The 17026-nt window shown below is 36.4% G+C and overlaps 2 protein-coding genes and 1 long non-coding RNA gene across 4 annotated transcripts in view; 2 read left to right on the top strand and 1 right to left on the bottom strand.

Annotated features, from left to right (window-relative positions):
• Positions 1–889: 889 nt before the first annotated feature.
• LOC137725245 (T-complex protein 1 subunit gamma) overlaps positions 890–17026 on the top strand; it is a 32519-nt gene continuing 16382 nt past the window's right edge. The window contains exons 1-4 of the mRNA XM_088694174.1: positions 890–1090; positions 1323–1384; positions 1986–2058; positions 2371–2438. Coding sequence (XP_088550300.1) covers positions 1066–1090; positions 1323–1384; positions 1986–2058; positions 2371–2438 — 228 coding nt within the window. The 5' untranslated portion in view covers positions 890–1065. The remainder of the gene's footprint in view (positions 1091–1322; positions 1385–1985; positions 2059–2370; positions 2439–17026) is intronic.
• LOC148696708 (uncharacterized) lies at positions 5879–8282 on the bottom strand. Of its 2 annotated transcripts, XR_015962519.1 has the most exons (4): positions 8236–8282; positions 6253–6335; positions 6087–6144; positions 5879–5991 (listed from the first exon to the last, which is right to left on the bottom strand). It is a non-coding gene; the product is annotated as an uncharacterized LOC148696708 (long non-coding RNA). The 2 variants fall into 2 exon arrangements; XR_015962518.1 differs by lacking the exon at positions 8236–8282 and having other exon boundaries at positions 6253–6391.
• LOC148696707 (akuammiline synthase 1-like) lies at positions 6371–15413 on the top strand. The gene is made up of 2 exons (XM_088694175.1): positions 6371–8304; positions 13469–15413. The coding sequence occupies exon 2, from the start codon at positions 14180–14182 to the stop codon at positions 15152–15154; it is 975 nt and encodes a 324-aa protein (XP_088550301.1). The 5' UTR covers positions 6371–8304; positions 13469–14179; the 3' UTR covers positions 15155–15413.

The raw sequence follows: 17026 nt of genomic DNA, 5'->3' as shown, positions 1-17026 counted from the left end.
TCATCTTAGTTTGAGTTGCACCCGATAAAGTTGCTCTGGGGTTTTCACTAATAATTAAAGGAGACGTCATATGTGAATTAATCGAATCTCAAGTTTCATTCATATACCATGCTCCCTGTTAAGTTCGAATCTTCCCTTTACTTATTAAAAAATAAAAAATAAAAAAGGATTGTTATGAATCCCAGAATTTATCCACGTGCTATTAGCTAGTTCAACCCTTCAAATTTTAGGCAATACACGCAAATAAGAGTACCTCTTTGAACCAAATCAACCCTTCAGATTTACAAAGAAGAGTACCTTCGTTAACCAAATCAAGCAAATTTTGCTTGGATCATTCAAAAAGTTGGAGAACGTGACTTTCCGAGCATGATAGAGTCATTAGATTGCATGCATTGGTAGTGGAATAATTGTCCCATTGGATGGCAAGGAGGATTTAGCGAAAGATTGAAAAAGCTAACTATTGTGTTAGAGGCAGTTACCTCGTTTGACCCATGTATTTGGCATGCTTTCTTTGAAGTCTCAGGATCCCAAAATGACATTACAGTGCTCGGGCGTTCACCCCTCTTTACTAACCTAACGGAGGGTAAATCACCTCAACTAGACTACTACGTCAATGGGCATCAGTACAATATAGGGTATTATCTAGTACATGACATTTACCCAAGATAGGCAACACTCGTCCAAATATGAAATCAATGATCTTTATAGGAATTTTACAATATGACCGATTTTGATCATAAATATAAAGTTATGTGAATCTGAAAAGTTTTGAGTAAAGTCCAATTGAAGCAAAAAAAAAAAAAAAAAAAATTCCAAGAGAAGGTTTTGGGCCAGCCTAATTCAGCCTGAAATTTAAAAAGACTTTTAAAGCCCAATTGAGCATCTGCTCGGATCAGCGTGGGTCTCTCCGTCCCATTTTGCAGACCTATTTCGCACTACCAGGGTTTCACTAAAATCTCACTTTCGGCGTTTCCCTCGCATAAAAACCTCACCGGACTTCTCTTCTTCTCCTTCTTTTTCCTTCCTCCTCACACTCCACAGTTTCACACAGATCTCGCCATCAACATGCAAGCTCCAGTGCTCGTCCTCAGTAAGATCCCTTCCCTTCTTTCTTCTCCCCCCCCCCCCCCCCCCCCCACACACAACAAACAGAAAAAAAAAAAAAAAAAAAAAACTTGCAGTTGCTTTAAAGTTTAGGTTTTTGAGTTGATCTTTCATTTGGGTTTCTGAAAACCTCGTTTTCTGCCCTCTTTTTTTATGAGATTTGAGTTCCTGTGAAAACTCATTGGCTTATTTTTGCTTGTTTGAACTTATCTGAGCAGAAGATTCATTGAAGCGTGAGTCGGGGACTAAAGTACACCATGGAAATATCCAGGCATCGAAGGTGAGATTAAGGGTTTACGAATCTAAAAATATTATTTTGGATTGAAATGTAATGGAAAATCCTAAATAGTTTTGTTCGTTTAAGGGAAAATAATGGTTTTAAGTGATGAAGTCTTGGAGAGAGATTTATTTGAATCTAATTTTGTTGATGGTTTTTATTTTCGTATGTCAATCAAGTATATAAATTTCAGAAAGTCTATAAATAAGGTTTTTTTACATGTGATGTGGTAAGTTGGGCTTGTTTTGGTCAATCGAGCTCAGTATTTGGTGAATGACTTACAAAATAGGATGCTGTTGTAATTTTGGGTTTTGTGAACAAGGTTAGCGAAAACTGAATTGAATTGAAATTCATCTGCAAATGTATGTTCAATATTTGTTTTGAACGTATTAATTTCTGGATGAGTTGCCAGGAGTGTTAACCTTCTAACTATGAAATGTTTAGTATTTTCGTACAAAAGAATTCTAAGCATTTAGGGTCTCAGTTGTCAATGGTATTTTCTTTTCAAGAGGATATTATTATGCTTCCACTGTGGATACTTGTCAGACTATTAGCACTTAGGGTCTCATGAGCGTACAAATTTTAAGCATTTTGATTATTACAGGCTGTTGCTGACATAATCCGGACAACCTTGGGTCCTCGGTCCATGCTCAAGATGCTACTTGACGCTAGTGGAGGTAATTATTTTCTCGCAGTCTGATAAATTTTATTGTTTTTTCTGTATTTTTGTTGAAATTGAATATAATGATTTATTTTCCTTCAGTTTTTACAACGCAGTAAGCCCTTATTTTAGGTGGTGGCATGTTTGTCCCTGTGATTAAATTATTTTGAATCAAAGAAGTTCTTTTACATTACTATTTGCAATTAAGTAAAGTTTAGATTGATGTTACGGGTGATGTAACTATTTTGTGCATCTATTATCCCCATGGCTTTCGTTTGGGTCTTGATGAGTTTGCAATACACTAACATGTAACCCTTGTTTCTGACAGGAATTGTAGTGACTAATGATGGAAATGCCATTCTGCGTGAATTGGATCTTGCTCACCCAGCAGCAAAGGCATGATATTTGTCTCAAATTGTTCCTTTCTGGATTTTATTTTTGTTTAATCTTTTCGGTTCAAAAACGTCTGTTCCCCATCTATTTTTGCATTTTCTTCACTGGCGTTAAAACAAAATGTTATGAAATATAACATGCACTCCAGATGCTATTTCTAACTCCTTGTTCCTTGAGATCAGAGTAGATACAGGTTGCTTTTGTATACTCAGTTCTAACCTTTGGCCTCCATTTTTGGTCACTCACCTCTAGCGTGTTGTTTGTTTGCCTTTCTTCTACCTGAACAGTAAGTAGAATTACCACAGAGATGATAGTAATATTTGAACCTCCGTACCTTCCCAGAGGGTTTTTACTCCTGCTCCATAGTTCAGATTTAGCAGTAGGTAGCCTTCCTTTAATTCCATTCACTGTGTTAGGTGACTTCCTATAATAAATGCCCCCAACTCCTTCCATAAAGGCTTGGTGGAAGAACAACACCAAACCCAACACCCACACCCCAAAACACCTAATCAATTCGGAGAAACCAACCCCCAACCGAAATAACTCTCCCAACCCTACCACGATTAACCACCAGTCACACCACTCTAGAAAACCAAAGAAAAGAGAAATACAGAAAACGGGAAACCAAACACACTCCCACACGGAGAGAAGGAACACTCACCACGGAGGGCTCTCACAACGGAGCGAAAAAAACTTTTTATGTGGTTGCCCAGTTGGTAACCACATAAGAAGAAAAAAAAGGAAGAACAAGAAGAAGAAGAAGATGGTGTACAGAGAGAAGAAAAAACTGGGAAAAGTGGGAAGAATAAGAAGATGGGTGTGATATGGCCAAATCGCTGGGGTTGGACAGAATCATTGTGGAATCTGATTCCAAGGAAAATATCCTTAATTTAGCTAAGGCTTCTTCGTCGGGCAGCTGGGAGGCTTTCCCCTTTATTTCCAAGGCTTTGCGCCTAAGGGGGTCCTTTCAGGACTGTCGCTGATCTTGGGTTCCGAGATCAGCCATTGCGGCGGCGCATAAGTTGGCGTCGAGAAGTAATCCGGAGATGTGCGGCTTTACTTGGGTTAATCACCCTCCATCTTCGCCGGTCCATGTGTTGAACAAGGATGGGTTACCCTGTCCCCATTAATCTTTGGTTTAGTAGGGGAGGGGGTGATGCCGTGCTCTTGGCGCTGCGTCGTTTGTGTTTGCCCTCCTCCTCTGCTTGCTGCTTTTTGCTTTCTTTGTTGCTTGCTCTCTGTGAGCTTCTGTGTTTGTGTGGCTTCGGCCCTGGTTTCAATGAATGCCAGTTCTTCAAAAAAAAAAAAAAAAATTACTCACAAAATCAAATAGATGTTGTAATAAATATTTAGCTCATGTGTGGTTGTGTAAACACTAGGTAGATTGAGTTTTGGATTAACTCTTTATTCTAGTGATTTTTTTTTTCATATTTGACTTTCTATTACTTTTTTCTTTTTTTGAACAAATGATAGTATCTACTCTAAGGGGTGACGGAATAGGCTAGCATTGATGTGGTTCAGATTCACCTTTGGTAAGAATCAGACCTAAGACAACAAGTGAAGAGGAATATCACTAGACTGTAGTACTAAATGGGGCTGAATTGGTAGTTGCTGTGAAAAAGAAAGATAATAATATATACGGTGATATGTGACATTTGAGAATAATTCATAGGCAAAGGGTCCATCGGAAAAGAGGACCATATAAAATAACACTTATCCTACAATACCAGTTGTATATGGTTCAATTTTAGTAGGTTGAGTCTGACTTGCCAAAGTGGTACTCAAGCTTCATCTCTTGGTCTGCAAAAAAACGTTGTTAGCTCCGTCTCCGTCTATTACCAAGAGAAATTTTTTATTGTGACTAGAAAACGAGTGTTACATCACGTATTTTTATATAAGTAATAGAAAATTTTAATAACACGCATATCTCACAATTTGTATAGTTATACGTGGTATACCATCCAGTGTTCCGGTCACATTGAAAAATCTCTCTATTACCGACGAGTTTTCTTGTAAGCATGACAAAGTCACAACTTTGACGTGAGAGGATATTATATTTGGAGGGACCACATAAATACAATGGGGTTGAATTGGTAATTGCTGTGAAAAAGAAAGCAGAGGATATTATATTTGGAGAGACCACATAAATACAATGGGGCTGAATTGGTAATTGATGTGAAAAAGAAAGCGAACATGATATAACAATATTTAAGGTGATATGTGACATTTGAGAATAATTCATAGGCAAAGGGTCCATCAGAAAAGAGGACCATATAAATTAACATTACTTTAGTCTAAAGTAGGAGGGAAATTGGCACTATTCATATGAACAGTGTTTTGGACCACATTTCAGTTTATTTACAAGATTGCCATTAGGGTGAAGGCGGCTGGGTTAGTTCGTTTCAATTGTTGATGAGGCTGGCCCTTTGGGTGTTCAAATGATGGGAATGCCCATCTAGGGTTAAGATTGGACGGCCCGGATTAAAAGTTTGGAGGGTACTTTTGTCATCTTAATTGTCGGAACTGATTGGGATCGATGACGAGGGGATTGCAGGGCAGACAGGAGGCCATCACCATTTTCTGCTACTCTTCGCAAACCCAAATTTCTTGGTATCGTTCCAGTATTCAACGACAAACCCAGATCCCTAAACTTGAGTTTCTACTTATGTGTCTTGGTTCGAAACTCTCCCTTTTCCTCAATTAATGTAATAGTTTGAAACTCTCCCCTCACTCTTTAATAATAGTAATTTTTTCTTTCTAAAAAAGGACATGATAGAATGCATGTGAGGTAAGTTTTTTTGAGGTCGTGATTTAGAAAGGGAAAATTGTTGTGTGGTGCTGTTGGAAAGTTAAATCTTGTATTATGAGAAAAGTTTGGTCTATTTTCAATTAGTTTTGGAGTGCAATTTCAACTTTTTTCATGTAAGAGAAAGAAAAAGTAAACAAAGGGTCAATAATGAGTGATGGATTGCCCTGACATTCTTAGTCAACCAACTGCGTCTCAAATTCAAACCCTTCTCCCTTCACTAGTGTAGATTAGTAGAGTTTTGTAATATACTTCAATATTTTTCTTTCTTGTGTTTTTTGGGAATCTACATTTGGATCATTTCGGATGTTTGGTTAACTCATTTCTTTATATTAATTTTCAATTACAGGTTGGTACTTGGTTGCTTGACTTCTAACCCTTTTGTTAGCTCATATGAGTAATTGTGTGCGTGTTGTATTCTCTTTTGTTGTGATGAAATTTTGTTTGAGATATGGATAATATCTAATACATTTTGGCCTCTACTTAGCTGCATCATTGTACAAGGCTCCCATTCTATTTGAATTGTTAGCACCGTTTACATACAAATACAAATCGGAAGATTTAAATCCTGGAACGAAGGGTTAGTTGATCTCAGTTCTACAACAACTTAGACATTAATTAAAACCACAACATTCAATAATCGAAAAGCAATTGCACAAATTTAAAACTACAATTACCTGATCTCGGCATCAGCTTTGGCAGTGTCACTTTCGGTATAAATCTTATAAATCTTAAAACATGAGACACCAACTGTTTAAAATATCGAAAAACAATGTCAGAAGTTAATAAATCACCTCCACAAGAACATAAAACCAGCAGAAGAACCAAGAATTGCGGTTCCACACCACGGGAGCACGTCGAGTTTTCTTTTCCCACCGGATTCTGTCCTATGCCGAATATTGGCTGAAAAATTAAGAAAACCAAGCAGGGTTTCGCAGATGACAGAACTGATTTCATCCAAAAGAAAAACCAGAGAAAGAAATCAAAGAAAGTTAGCCGGGAATGGAAAACCTTTAGGGATTTTTTCGGACCTTAGCAGCCAACATTTTGCTTCTCTCTTGAAGTGTCCTAGTGCTCTGCCGATGATCCAATTTCTAGAAAAAACAGAGAGAATTTCAATCAATTCAAGATAATATTCAAGAGAAAGCAACTTCCACAAAAGAAACCCATAAGTAATTCAAATTTCAAAACGCAGCCCTAATTGATTTGATTTTTTGAATAAACTAGAAAATATGTCCGCGCGTTGCTGCGGGACTTAAAGAAGGATGTTTACAACATAGATTTGAGGCATATGATCCCGACATCAGGACTCTACAACATAGATATTCTTGAGTCTTCTCAGTATAGGTATCATTTCCTTGTTCATATCTTTTCTTAGTAATCCTTCCATATTATTCTTAGTAGTTATATGCTCTGAACACGATTCCGTATCGGTTTTTATCTTTCTAATTAAATATTTTATCACTATACATGTTTTTAATGGCTTCGTCACCTTCATGTGTCAGCCAGCACGTGCCTACCCTGGTATTTAGGGATATCAGGATTGGGGCGTGTCATTACGGACCACTCAACGGAATCCAAACTAGGATATGATTCTGGACCACTTAACGGAACTGCAGAGTAGAAAGGATTCCGGACCTCTCAACGGAATCCGAGTGGATACGATTCTGGACCACTCAACAAAATTGCGAAGTATAATTCATATCGAACCACTCAATGAAATCCCTTCTACTTGGATGTGACTATCGTGTTGTTATTGTATGTGACAGTCTCTACTTGGATGTGACTATCATGTCGTTATTTACAAATTTTCTAAACAACGAAATTGTTATTAAAAGTCCAAAATTGTCAGTGCCACTCTAGTCGCTTTCTTATTTGTTTTTTTACTAATGAGAAATACAGAGATTTTTCTATGAAAATTTCTGAATTCTAATGAAGTCGTGTAGGAACAGATGATAATGAATGCATGATGGGGATTATTAGCTGTGGAAGTCTTGGCACACCAATTAGTCTTTGGTGGAAAATCCAATGGCAGTGGAGACTTTGAATGGTGAGTCTCCTCCAGCATCTGTTAGAGAGCAGAATTGAAAGGGATTGGAAGAGAGAAGAAATAGGCAATTGGCAAAGCAATTGACTCATTGAGGATGATTTTTTATTTGTGGTAAATTTTTAAGGGCATTTTGATATAGATGCCTCAAATTTGAATTTTTTTAATCAAACATCTATAACCTTTAAACTTTTGATCAAACATTCTTCTACTTATTTTTAATTAAAAATTATGATTTTTATTGTATTTAATTAACCAACTAGTTCAGAAAATAATATCACAAATATTCTAAAATTACCACAAACATCCTATCTTATGTTATCATAATTCAGTCAAAATGAATTTTTCTTATTCAAATAATTTGTTGTCTTAAATTCTAAAAACACATAAACATCCTATTAACATAAAATTATGAAATATAACATGCACTCCAGATGCTATTTCTAACTCCTTGTTCCTTGAGATCAGAGTAGATACAGGTTGCTTTTGTATACTCAGTTCTAACCTTTGGCCTCCATTTTTGGTCACTCACCTCTAGCGTGTTGTTTGTTTGCCTTTCTTCTACCTGAACAGTAAGTAGAATTACCACAGAGATGATAGTAATATTTGAACCTCCGTACCTTCCCAGAGGGTTTTTACTCCTGCTCCATAGTTCAGATTTAGCAGTAGGTAGCCTTCCTTTAATTCCATTCACTGTGTTAGGTGACTTTCTATAATAAATGCCCCCAACCCCTTCCATAAAGGCTTGGTGGAAGAACAGCACCAATCCCAACACCCACACCCCAAAACACCTAATCAATTCGGAGAAACCAACCCCCAACCGAAATAACTCTCCCAACCCTACCAAGATTAACCACCAGTCAAACCACCCTAGAAAACCAAAGAAAAGAGAAATACAGAAAACGGGAAACCAAACACACTCCCACACGGAGAGAAGGAACACTCACCACGGAGGGCTCTCACAACGGAGAGAAAAAAACTTTTTATGTGGTTGCCCAGTTGGTATCTTCACTGGCGTCACTACTACAAAAGGGGGCTATAGTGTCGGAGGGTGGTGTCGCTTTAATCTAATATAGTGGCGGATTAGGCAGTTGCGACACTAACTGAACATGACGTCGGATTTACTGTCGCTTATAAGCGTTATTAAATATTTATGTCGCTTTTAAACCGACGTGAACATATATTTTAATAATTTTTAAATACTAGTGTCGCTTTTAAACCGACGTAAACATTATTGTAATAATTTTTAAATACTAGTGTCGCTTTTAAGCGACATAAAGTGTGTATATATATATATATATATATTAAATTATATATATATTAAATTAAATTTTATATCCCTAAAAACTATAATAATTATATATATATATATATATTAAATTAAATTTTAAAAAATTGGTGATCATTGGATTGGCTTAAATATACATACGATTCAATTTCTTAAGTGTTATACATACAAAATAAATCAATTTAAATCTACTTAATATATATATATACACACACACCATTGAACTTGATTGGATACGAATTCTATGAAACTAATTTCGACAGTTATAAACGAAGAATCACGATTTAACGGTTATTTTAACTCCGATTTTGATGATTTTTTACAGCTACACTCCTGACCCTATATGAATACAATGAATGGATTCGATCTTCAAATTAAAATATTTACACAAGTGGATACCACAAAATCTTATGTTATACTTAATGAAAGTATAAATAAACTCTAAGTGTTAGTCAATCTATTGTTTTGATGGGATACAAATTCTCCGAAACTAATTTCAACGATCCCAACCGTCAAACTTGTTTGCATATGCTTCGAGATCACATCAGCAAAAAATCACAAAAAACAAACATTCAGAGATCAAGTAACGGGACAAAGCTTTTCGACGGTTATAAACGAAAAATCACGATTTAACGGTTATTTTAACTCCGATTTTGATGATTTTTTACAGCTACATTCCTTGACCCTATATGAATAGAATGAATGAATTCGATCTTCAATTTAAAATATTTACACAAGTGGATACCACAAAATCTTATGTTATACTTAATGAAAGTATAAATAAACTCTAAGTGTTAGTCAATCTATTGTTTTGATGGGATACGAATTCTCCGAAACTAATTTCAACGATCCCAACCGTCAAACTTGTTTGCATATGCTTCGAGATCACGTCAGCAAAAAATCACAAAAAACAAACATTCAGAGATCAAGTAACGGGACAAAGCTTTTCGACGGTTATAAACGAAAAATCACGATTTAACGGTTATTTTAACTCCGATTTTGATGATTTTTTACAGCTACACTCCTTGACCCTATATGAATACAATGAATGAATTCGATCTTCAAATTAAAATATTTACGCAAGTAGATACCACAAAATCTTATGTTATACTTAATGAAAGTATAAATAAACTCTAAGTATTAGTCAATCTATTGTTTTGATGGGATACGAATTCTCCGAAACTAATTTCAATGATCCCAACCGTCAAACTTGTTTGCATATGCTTCCAGATCACATCAACAAAAAATCACAAAAAACAAACATTCAGAGATCAAGTAACGGGACAAAGCTTTTCGACGGTTATAAACGAAAAATCACGATTTAACGGTTATTTTAACTCCGATTTTGATGATTTTTTACAGCTACATTCCTTGACCCTATATGAATAGAATGAATGAATTCGATCTTCAATTTAAAATATTTACACAAGTGGATACCACAAATCTTATGTTATACTTAATGAAAGTATAAATAAACTCTAAGTATTAGTCAATCTATTGTTTTGATGGGATACGAATTCTCCGAAACTAATTTCAACGATCCCAACCGTCAAACTTGTTTGCATATGCTTCGAGATCACATCAGCAAAAAAGTCACAAAAAACAAAAATTCAGAGATCAAGTAACGGGACAAAGCTTTTCGACGGTTATAAACGAAAAATCACGATTTAACGGTTATTTTAACTCCGATTTTGATGATTTTTTACAGCTACACTCCTTGACCCTATATGAATACAATGAATGAATTCGATCTTCAAATTAAAATATTTACACAAGTAGATACCACAAAATCTTATGTTATACTTAATGAAAGTATAAATAAACTCTAAGTATTAGTCAATCTATTGTTTTGATGGGATACGAATTCTCCGAAACTAATTTCAACGATCCCAACCGTCAAACTTGTTTGCATATGCTTCCAGATCACATCAACAAAAAATCACAAAAAACAAACATTCAGAGATCAAGTAACGGGACAAAGCTTTTCGACGGTTATAAACGAAAAATCACGATTTAACGGTTATTTTAACTCCGATTTTGATGATTTTTTACAGCTACATTCCTTGACCCTATATGAATAGAATGAATGAATTCGATCTTCAATTTAAAATATTTACACAAGTGGATACCACAAAATCTTATGTTATACTTAATGAAAGTATAAATAAACTCTAAGTGTTAGTCAATCTATTGTTTTGATGGGATACGAATTCTCCGAAACTAATTTCAACGATCCCAACCGTCAAACTTGTTTGCATATGCTTTGAGATCACATCAGCAAAAAATCACAAAAAACAAACATTCAGAGATCAAGTAACGGGACAAAGCTTTTCGACGGTTATAAACGAAAAATCACGATTTAACGGTTATTTTAACTCCGATTTTGATGATTTTTTACAGCTACACTCATTGACCCTTTATGAATAGAATGAATGAATTCGATCTTCAAATTAAAATATTTACACAAGTGGATACCACAAAATCTTATGTTATACTTAATGAAAGTATAAATAAACTCTAAGTATTAGTCAATCTATTGTTTTGATGGGATATGAATTCTCCGAAACTAATTTCAACGATCTCAACCGTCAAACTAATTTCACTATCAATTGATGGACAGAGTGTGGAGTGTGTGTGCTGTATAGCGCACAAATATGGCCCTCAACTTTTATTATTTTTTTGCTCTTGTGTAATACAAATTCTCAGAAGTATCCTTCCAATTAATTGAAGAGATCTTATTTTGGGACCAGGAGGTATTATACGGAATATATGTTTTCTTTTTTAGAAGAAAAAACCAGGTGGTTTGACTTGTGCAAAAATGGTGCTTTGCACACCCAAAAACCTACCCTTATATGAGTGTCGCTTATAACCGACACTAAATTATTTTTTTAAATAGTTTGAAATCCAATGTCGCTTTAAATTAGTTTTTTTAAATATTTTGAAACCCAGTGTCGCTTTTAAGCGACATATTGATTTAAATTAGTTTTTCGTTTTATAACCATCGAAAAGTTCCATAGAATTTGTATCCCATCAAGTTCAATGGTGTGTGTGTGTGTGTATATATATATATTAAGTAGATTTAAATTTATTTATTTTGTATGTATAACACTTAAAGAAATTGAATGGTATGTATATTGAAACTGATCCAACGGTCACCAATTTTTAAAATTTAATTTAATATATATATATATATATATATATAATTATTATAGTTTTTAGGGGTATAAAATTGTTACATTAATATATATAATTATTATAGTATTTTTTAGGGTTATAAAATTAATATATATAAAATTATAGTATTTGAAATATTAGGCGGGAAATTTCCCGCTTGTTTGAATGGATGGAGAGACTTAGTGTCGGTTTTAACCGACGCTAGTGTCATTAAAGCGACGCTATGTGAATTTCAAAAAGTGTGTCAGAAGTTGGCGTCGGTTAAAAGCGACGCTAGTTTCATTAAAGCGACGCTAGTTTCATTAAAGCGACGCAAGTTTCATTAAAGCGACGCTATGTGAATTTCAAAAAGTGTGTCAGAAGTTGGCGTCGGTTAAAAGCGACGCTAGTTTCATTAAAGCGACGCTAGTTTCATTAAAGCGACGCAAGTTTCATTAAAGCGACGCTATGTGAATTTCAAAAAGTGTCAGAAGTTTGTGTCGGTTTAAAGCGACGCTAGTTTCATTAAAGCGACGCGAGTTTCATTAAAGCGACGCTATGTGAATTTCAAAAAAAGTGTCAGACGTTTGCGTCGGTTTTAACGGACGCAAACTAAGTACCCATATTTAAACCCCTCTCTTTCCCATTTCAACCGTGCTTTCATTTCTCCCCCAATTTCAGACTTTCTTCTTCTCCTTCCCCATTTCATCTGTGCGTCCCCTTCTTCCTCCTTTTCATTTTTTCCTCAACTCCTTCCCCGTTTGCTTTGGATCACCAGTTTGAAGATCAACATTCTGAAGAACTCCAATTCGAGGAGGAAGAGCTTGAAGGTGGTTCATTTTTAAATTATTATGATTATTAATTTTAGTTTCTATTTTGTATTCTAAATAGTTTTATGCTTAAATTGAAAATTTATTTTTGTTTCTTGGTTTTTAATTGTTTTTTTTGTATTTATGCATGTTGGATCTGAAGAGCAAGGACACTGGAAATCGCAAATCCATAATTTTTTAAAGGTATAAAACCTGAGTTTAATCTATAGAGATTAGAGCCTTAATGTTGAAGTAGTAAAGTATTGGAGCACTGATCTGATGGCAAGCATGGCAGCATGGAGTTGCTAGTATTATATATGGCACTATGGAGCTACAAAATATGTGGTCTTCGACAAAGGCAAGCACAGGAAAGCATGGAGGATGAATTTTTGTAAATTATATGGAATGTTAGATGTAAAACATTTGTATATTATGGCACTATTTTTCTTTTGAGTTATTTTTATTATTGTTTGTTTTGGCCTAAAATTGAAATTTATTATTTCGATTATATAATTTTTTTGAGTTATAATTATTTGAGAACGAATACAGAAACAGATTTCGACTTTTTTTTAAATTATTATTATCAAAGGTGGTGTCGCTTTAAATCGTCACTAGTTTGCATATTTTATTTATTTAATTGTTCTCTAACGTCGCTTTAAACCGTCACTAGTTTGCATATTTTATTTAGTTAATTGTTGACTAGCGTCGCTTTAAACCGACGTTAACATCAGCGTCGCTTTAAACCGACGCTGCGTAGTGGCGGATTAAGCGAACAAAGCGACGCTGAAGCCCTTTAGTGACGGTAGCAATGGCGTCGCTATTCCAATCCGACATTGCAGTGTTTTATGTCGGATTTTTGCCAAATTTCCGACAGAAATCGGGGTTTCTTGTCGGTTTTTGGTCCGCCGGTGATAGCCTATATTGTAGTAGTGCGTTGAAACAAAATGATTTTGTGAGTAATTTGTAGTCAAGTTGGGAGAGAGAAATAGAGTGATTTTTCCAGAAAAAGAGAGAAAAAAAATGTGAGAGAAAAAAAAAAAAAAAAAAAAAAAAAAAGAAGGAGGAAAGAGAGATAAAGAAGAAAGGGAGAGAGGATGATATGAGTGAAAAACGAGAGAGAAAGAGAGGGAAGTTAATGAGACCTGTTGGACTCGCGTGGCGCGTCAGGTGTTAGGTTCTCGTAGGGCTCCCACAATGTCTATAAATCTGATCCCATTTACAAATTTAGTTTTACCATCCCATTCCAGAAGGTATCAACTTGAGCCGAAGAAAATGGCCACCGAATCCATCGAGGTTGAAATCGTCGATACACAAACAGTTAAACCATCCTCCCCAACCCCTCAAGACCTCAGAAATTTTAAGCTCTATCTTTTGGATTTATTTATGCCTGGAATTTACATCAAATTCCTTCTCTTCTATCCCAATGTTGCTAGTACTACTACAACTCATACTGCCAAGGCCATTAATGACAAATATCAGCATCTAATAGAATCATGAGCTAAAACTCTCACTCACTACTACCCTTTCGCAGGAAGAAAAAAAAGTAATGTCGCAGTCGAATGTAATGATGACGGAGCCCAAGTCGTGAAAGCCCATGTCAAGTGCTCTTTATCAGACATTTTCGAACGCCCAGATCCAGAGATGTTAACACGATTGCTTCCAACTGGGGCTGAGTCCACAGAAGCAGAAGCAGGCCCGCGCGCATTGCTTTATGTACAAGTCAACTTGTTTGAGTGTGGTGGAATGGCAGTTGGGTTAGGCTTTTCACATAAGATTGCTGATGTCTCAACTGTATGCACACTCATCCATTGTTGGGCAGCAACAGCCCTTCAATCCAACAAGGTAATCCTTCCCCAATTTGGCGGTGTTGCGTCTTCTTTTCCACCCCTAGATTTCCCCCTCTGGGAGTCACCATCCGAGAAGGAAAAGCCCGTAACAAGGAGGTATGTGTTTGATAACTCAAAGATTTCCGTTCTCCAATCTGAAACATCCAGTTCACTTGTTCCAAAACCAACAAGGGTAGAAGCCGTTTCAGCACTCATTTGGAAATGTGCAATTGAAGCATCGTCAAAGTCGTCACCAAACACGTTGTGTTCTAGTCCAATAAGGCCATCCACGCTTCGTCTAGCAGTGAACTTGCGCAAAATGGTTACGCCGCCCTTTCCAGATAACATGGCTGGGAATTTTTCTCTTTCGGCTATACCAAAGGCTGTAGAGAGTACTTCCAATGTGTTGGATTTAAAAGACTTGGTTGTTAAAATCCGGGCCGGGATTGAAGAAATGAAAGAAGCTGCTACAAAAGTATTTGATCCTAATGAGGCAATGCAAGTGTTGACCGAATACCTGACAATCCCACTGAAAGATCAGGAGATTGAAACTTATTACTGCTCCAGTTGGTGTAGGTTTCCTTTCTATGAAACAGATTTCGGATGGGGAAAGCCGTCATGGGTGAGCGGTCCTAGTCTTGTAGTAAAGAATATGTTTCATTTGGTGGACAAAAGAGATTGCAAAGGGATTGAAGCATGGTTGACTCTCAGCGAAGAGAAGATGGCATTATTTGAAAGCAACATGGAGCTGCTGGCATATGCTTCTCTGAATCCAAGGGTCACCTACTGAGTTTGGCACTTGGTAGACAATAATCCTCTTCTCTCCTTGTCTTTAATTTTGTGTTTTCAATAAATAGTGGATCACTGGCTTTTGGTGATAGCCAGCTTGTTCCTCTAGCCCAATAAGAAATTGTGGGAATAAAGTAGCGTTCGAATTGAATAGTTTGAATGGTCTGATGATGAGAACTGGAACATGTGGGAATTCTCAAACATTGGCACGCTGATATGTTCGTGATGAATTCTCAAACATTGGACATTTTTCTGTTTTATTTGGTTTAAACTCTAGATTTGAATTATATTTTTTAGAGTTGTTATCGCAAATAGTTTATGAAATTGACATAACTCATTATTTTGGTCATGTGATCCTTAAATTGACTCACACACATCAATCTGGTCTCTGTTGTTAAATTCCATTAAGTTTTCTGTTAGTATTCTGACGTATATTCTTGTATTTGTTTTGCCCGTTCTTCGTGCCTACGGTTCCTTTCTTCTGCGGCAAAGGCATTTTGCTCAGCCATTAATCGCAAGGAGGCCGCCATTTCCTGTTGAAAGGCGAAATCATCATTTGCCTTTCCCTTTTCCTTCAATTTTCAGAGCTTGTTTCGTCCCATAGCCCTAGGTATGGAACCTTCACCTGGAGACGGATTTTCTACCCTTGTTTCTTGAATGGTAGGAGATCCATCTGCAATTGAGGATGCATTTTTGAACACTGGCGTAGGACCAACACTTTGTTGAGGTGGATCTTCAAATAACATCCGCTCTTTACAAATTTCCTAACAACCGCGATGACTAAAGGGTTTGGAGTTGTCCTCCTCCACATGACGTACCTATAAAATATAATTACAAAAATTAAAGAAAATTAATTTATGAAATTAAATATTTAAAATAAGTTGTAAAAACATTTACTTCGTCGTAAAAATTGGCTCCCTTTTCATGTCTGATTGCGATCCTTAACATTGCTTGGCTCCTTTTGACTGGATGGATTGGAAATAGCCTAACCAAATGGAGCAGTGCACACAAACGAAATTTTACTACATAAACCCTGAAAGTAAAGAAAACAAAGAATAATCAAAAGCATACACCTACACCCCCCACACCCCCCCACCCCACCTTTCCATGACCCTGCAAACCCTGCCCTCAACCCGTCAGATTGACACCGACATCAACCCTAGGCGCATAAAGACTAAAATACCCCAAGATTTTTCCGTCCGTCAGATTTGTATTGAACCAGGCAAAAGGGTAATTTTCCCTAACCTCACTCCAGGCCCAAACACAGCAGCCCAAGCCCATTGTTTTCTGAGAAGAGGAGCCCAAAACAAAAGACCTAGTGGCAAACGGTTATTAATTCAAAATGAAAGATCTAATCCATACCCTAGATGAATAGTGCAATTCAAAATTTAACATCAGACTATAGTAATGAGTGACATGCTTCCAATTACTTGAATATGAATTTTATATTCATATACTTATGGGGCTACATGCCTCACTTTCATATTAGATGTAACATCCCACATCGTCCAAGTAAGTTGATCTTCTAAGCTTTATATGTATATTCTCATTCTACCTAGCACAAGGCTTTTTGAGAGCTCACTGGTTTCGGGTTTCATCGGAACTCCGAAGTTAAGCGAGTTCGGGCGAGAGCATTCCCAGGATGGGTGACCTACTGGGAAGTTCTCGTGTGAGTTCCCAAAAACAAAACCGTGAAGGCGTGGTTAAGGTCCAAAGCAGACAATATCGTGCTACGGCAAAGTCGAGCCCGGGATGTGGTGTTGGCCAACACAACTCGATTCGGAGTCAAAGTGGACTTTCCGGGTACATCCCACATCGCCCAGGAGAGTGGATCCTCTAAGCCTTATATGTATATTCTCATCTCTACCTAGCA

Source organism: Pyrus communis, chromosome 5 (genome assembly GCF_041283825.1).
Source record: "Pyrus communis isolate YQ-2024b chromosome 5, ASM4128382v1, whole genome shotgun sequence".
NCBI classification, from domain to species: domain Eukaryota; kingdom Viridiplantae; phylum Streptophyta; class Magnoliopsida; order Rosales; family Rosaceae; genus Pyrus; species Pyrus communis.
The sequence above is the reverse complement of the archived record's forward strand: the minus strand, read 5'-3'. Positions and strand labels throughout refer to the sequence as shown.

What these genes read in the sequence shown, in the direction of transcription:
- LOC148696707 (XM_088694175.1), top strand. Translation starts at nt 14,180, where the DNA reads ATGTTAACACGATTGCTTCCAACTGGGGCTGAGTCCACAGAAGCAGAA.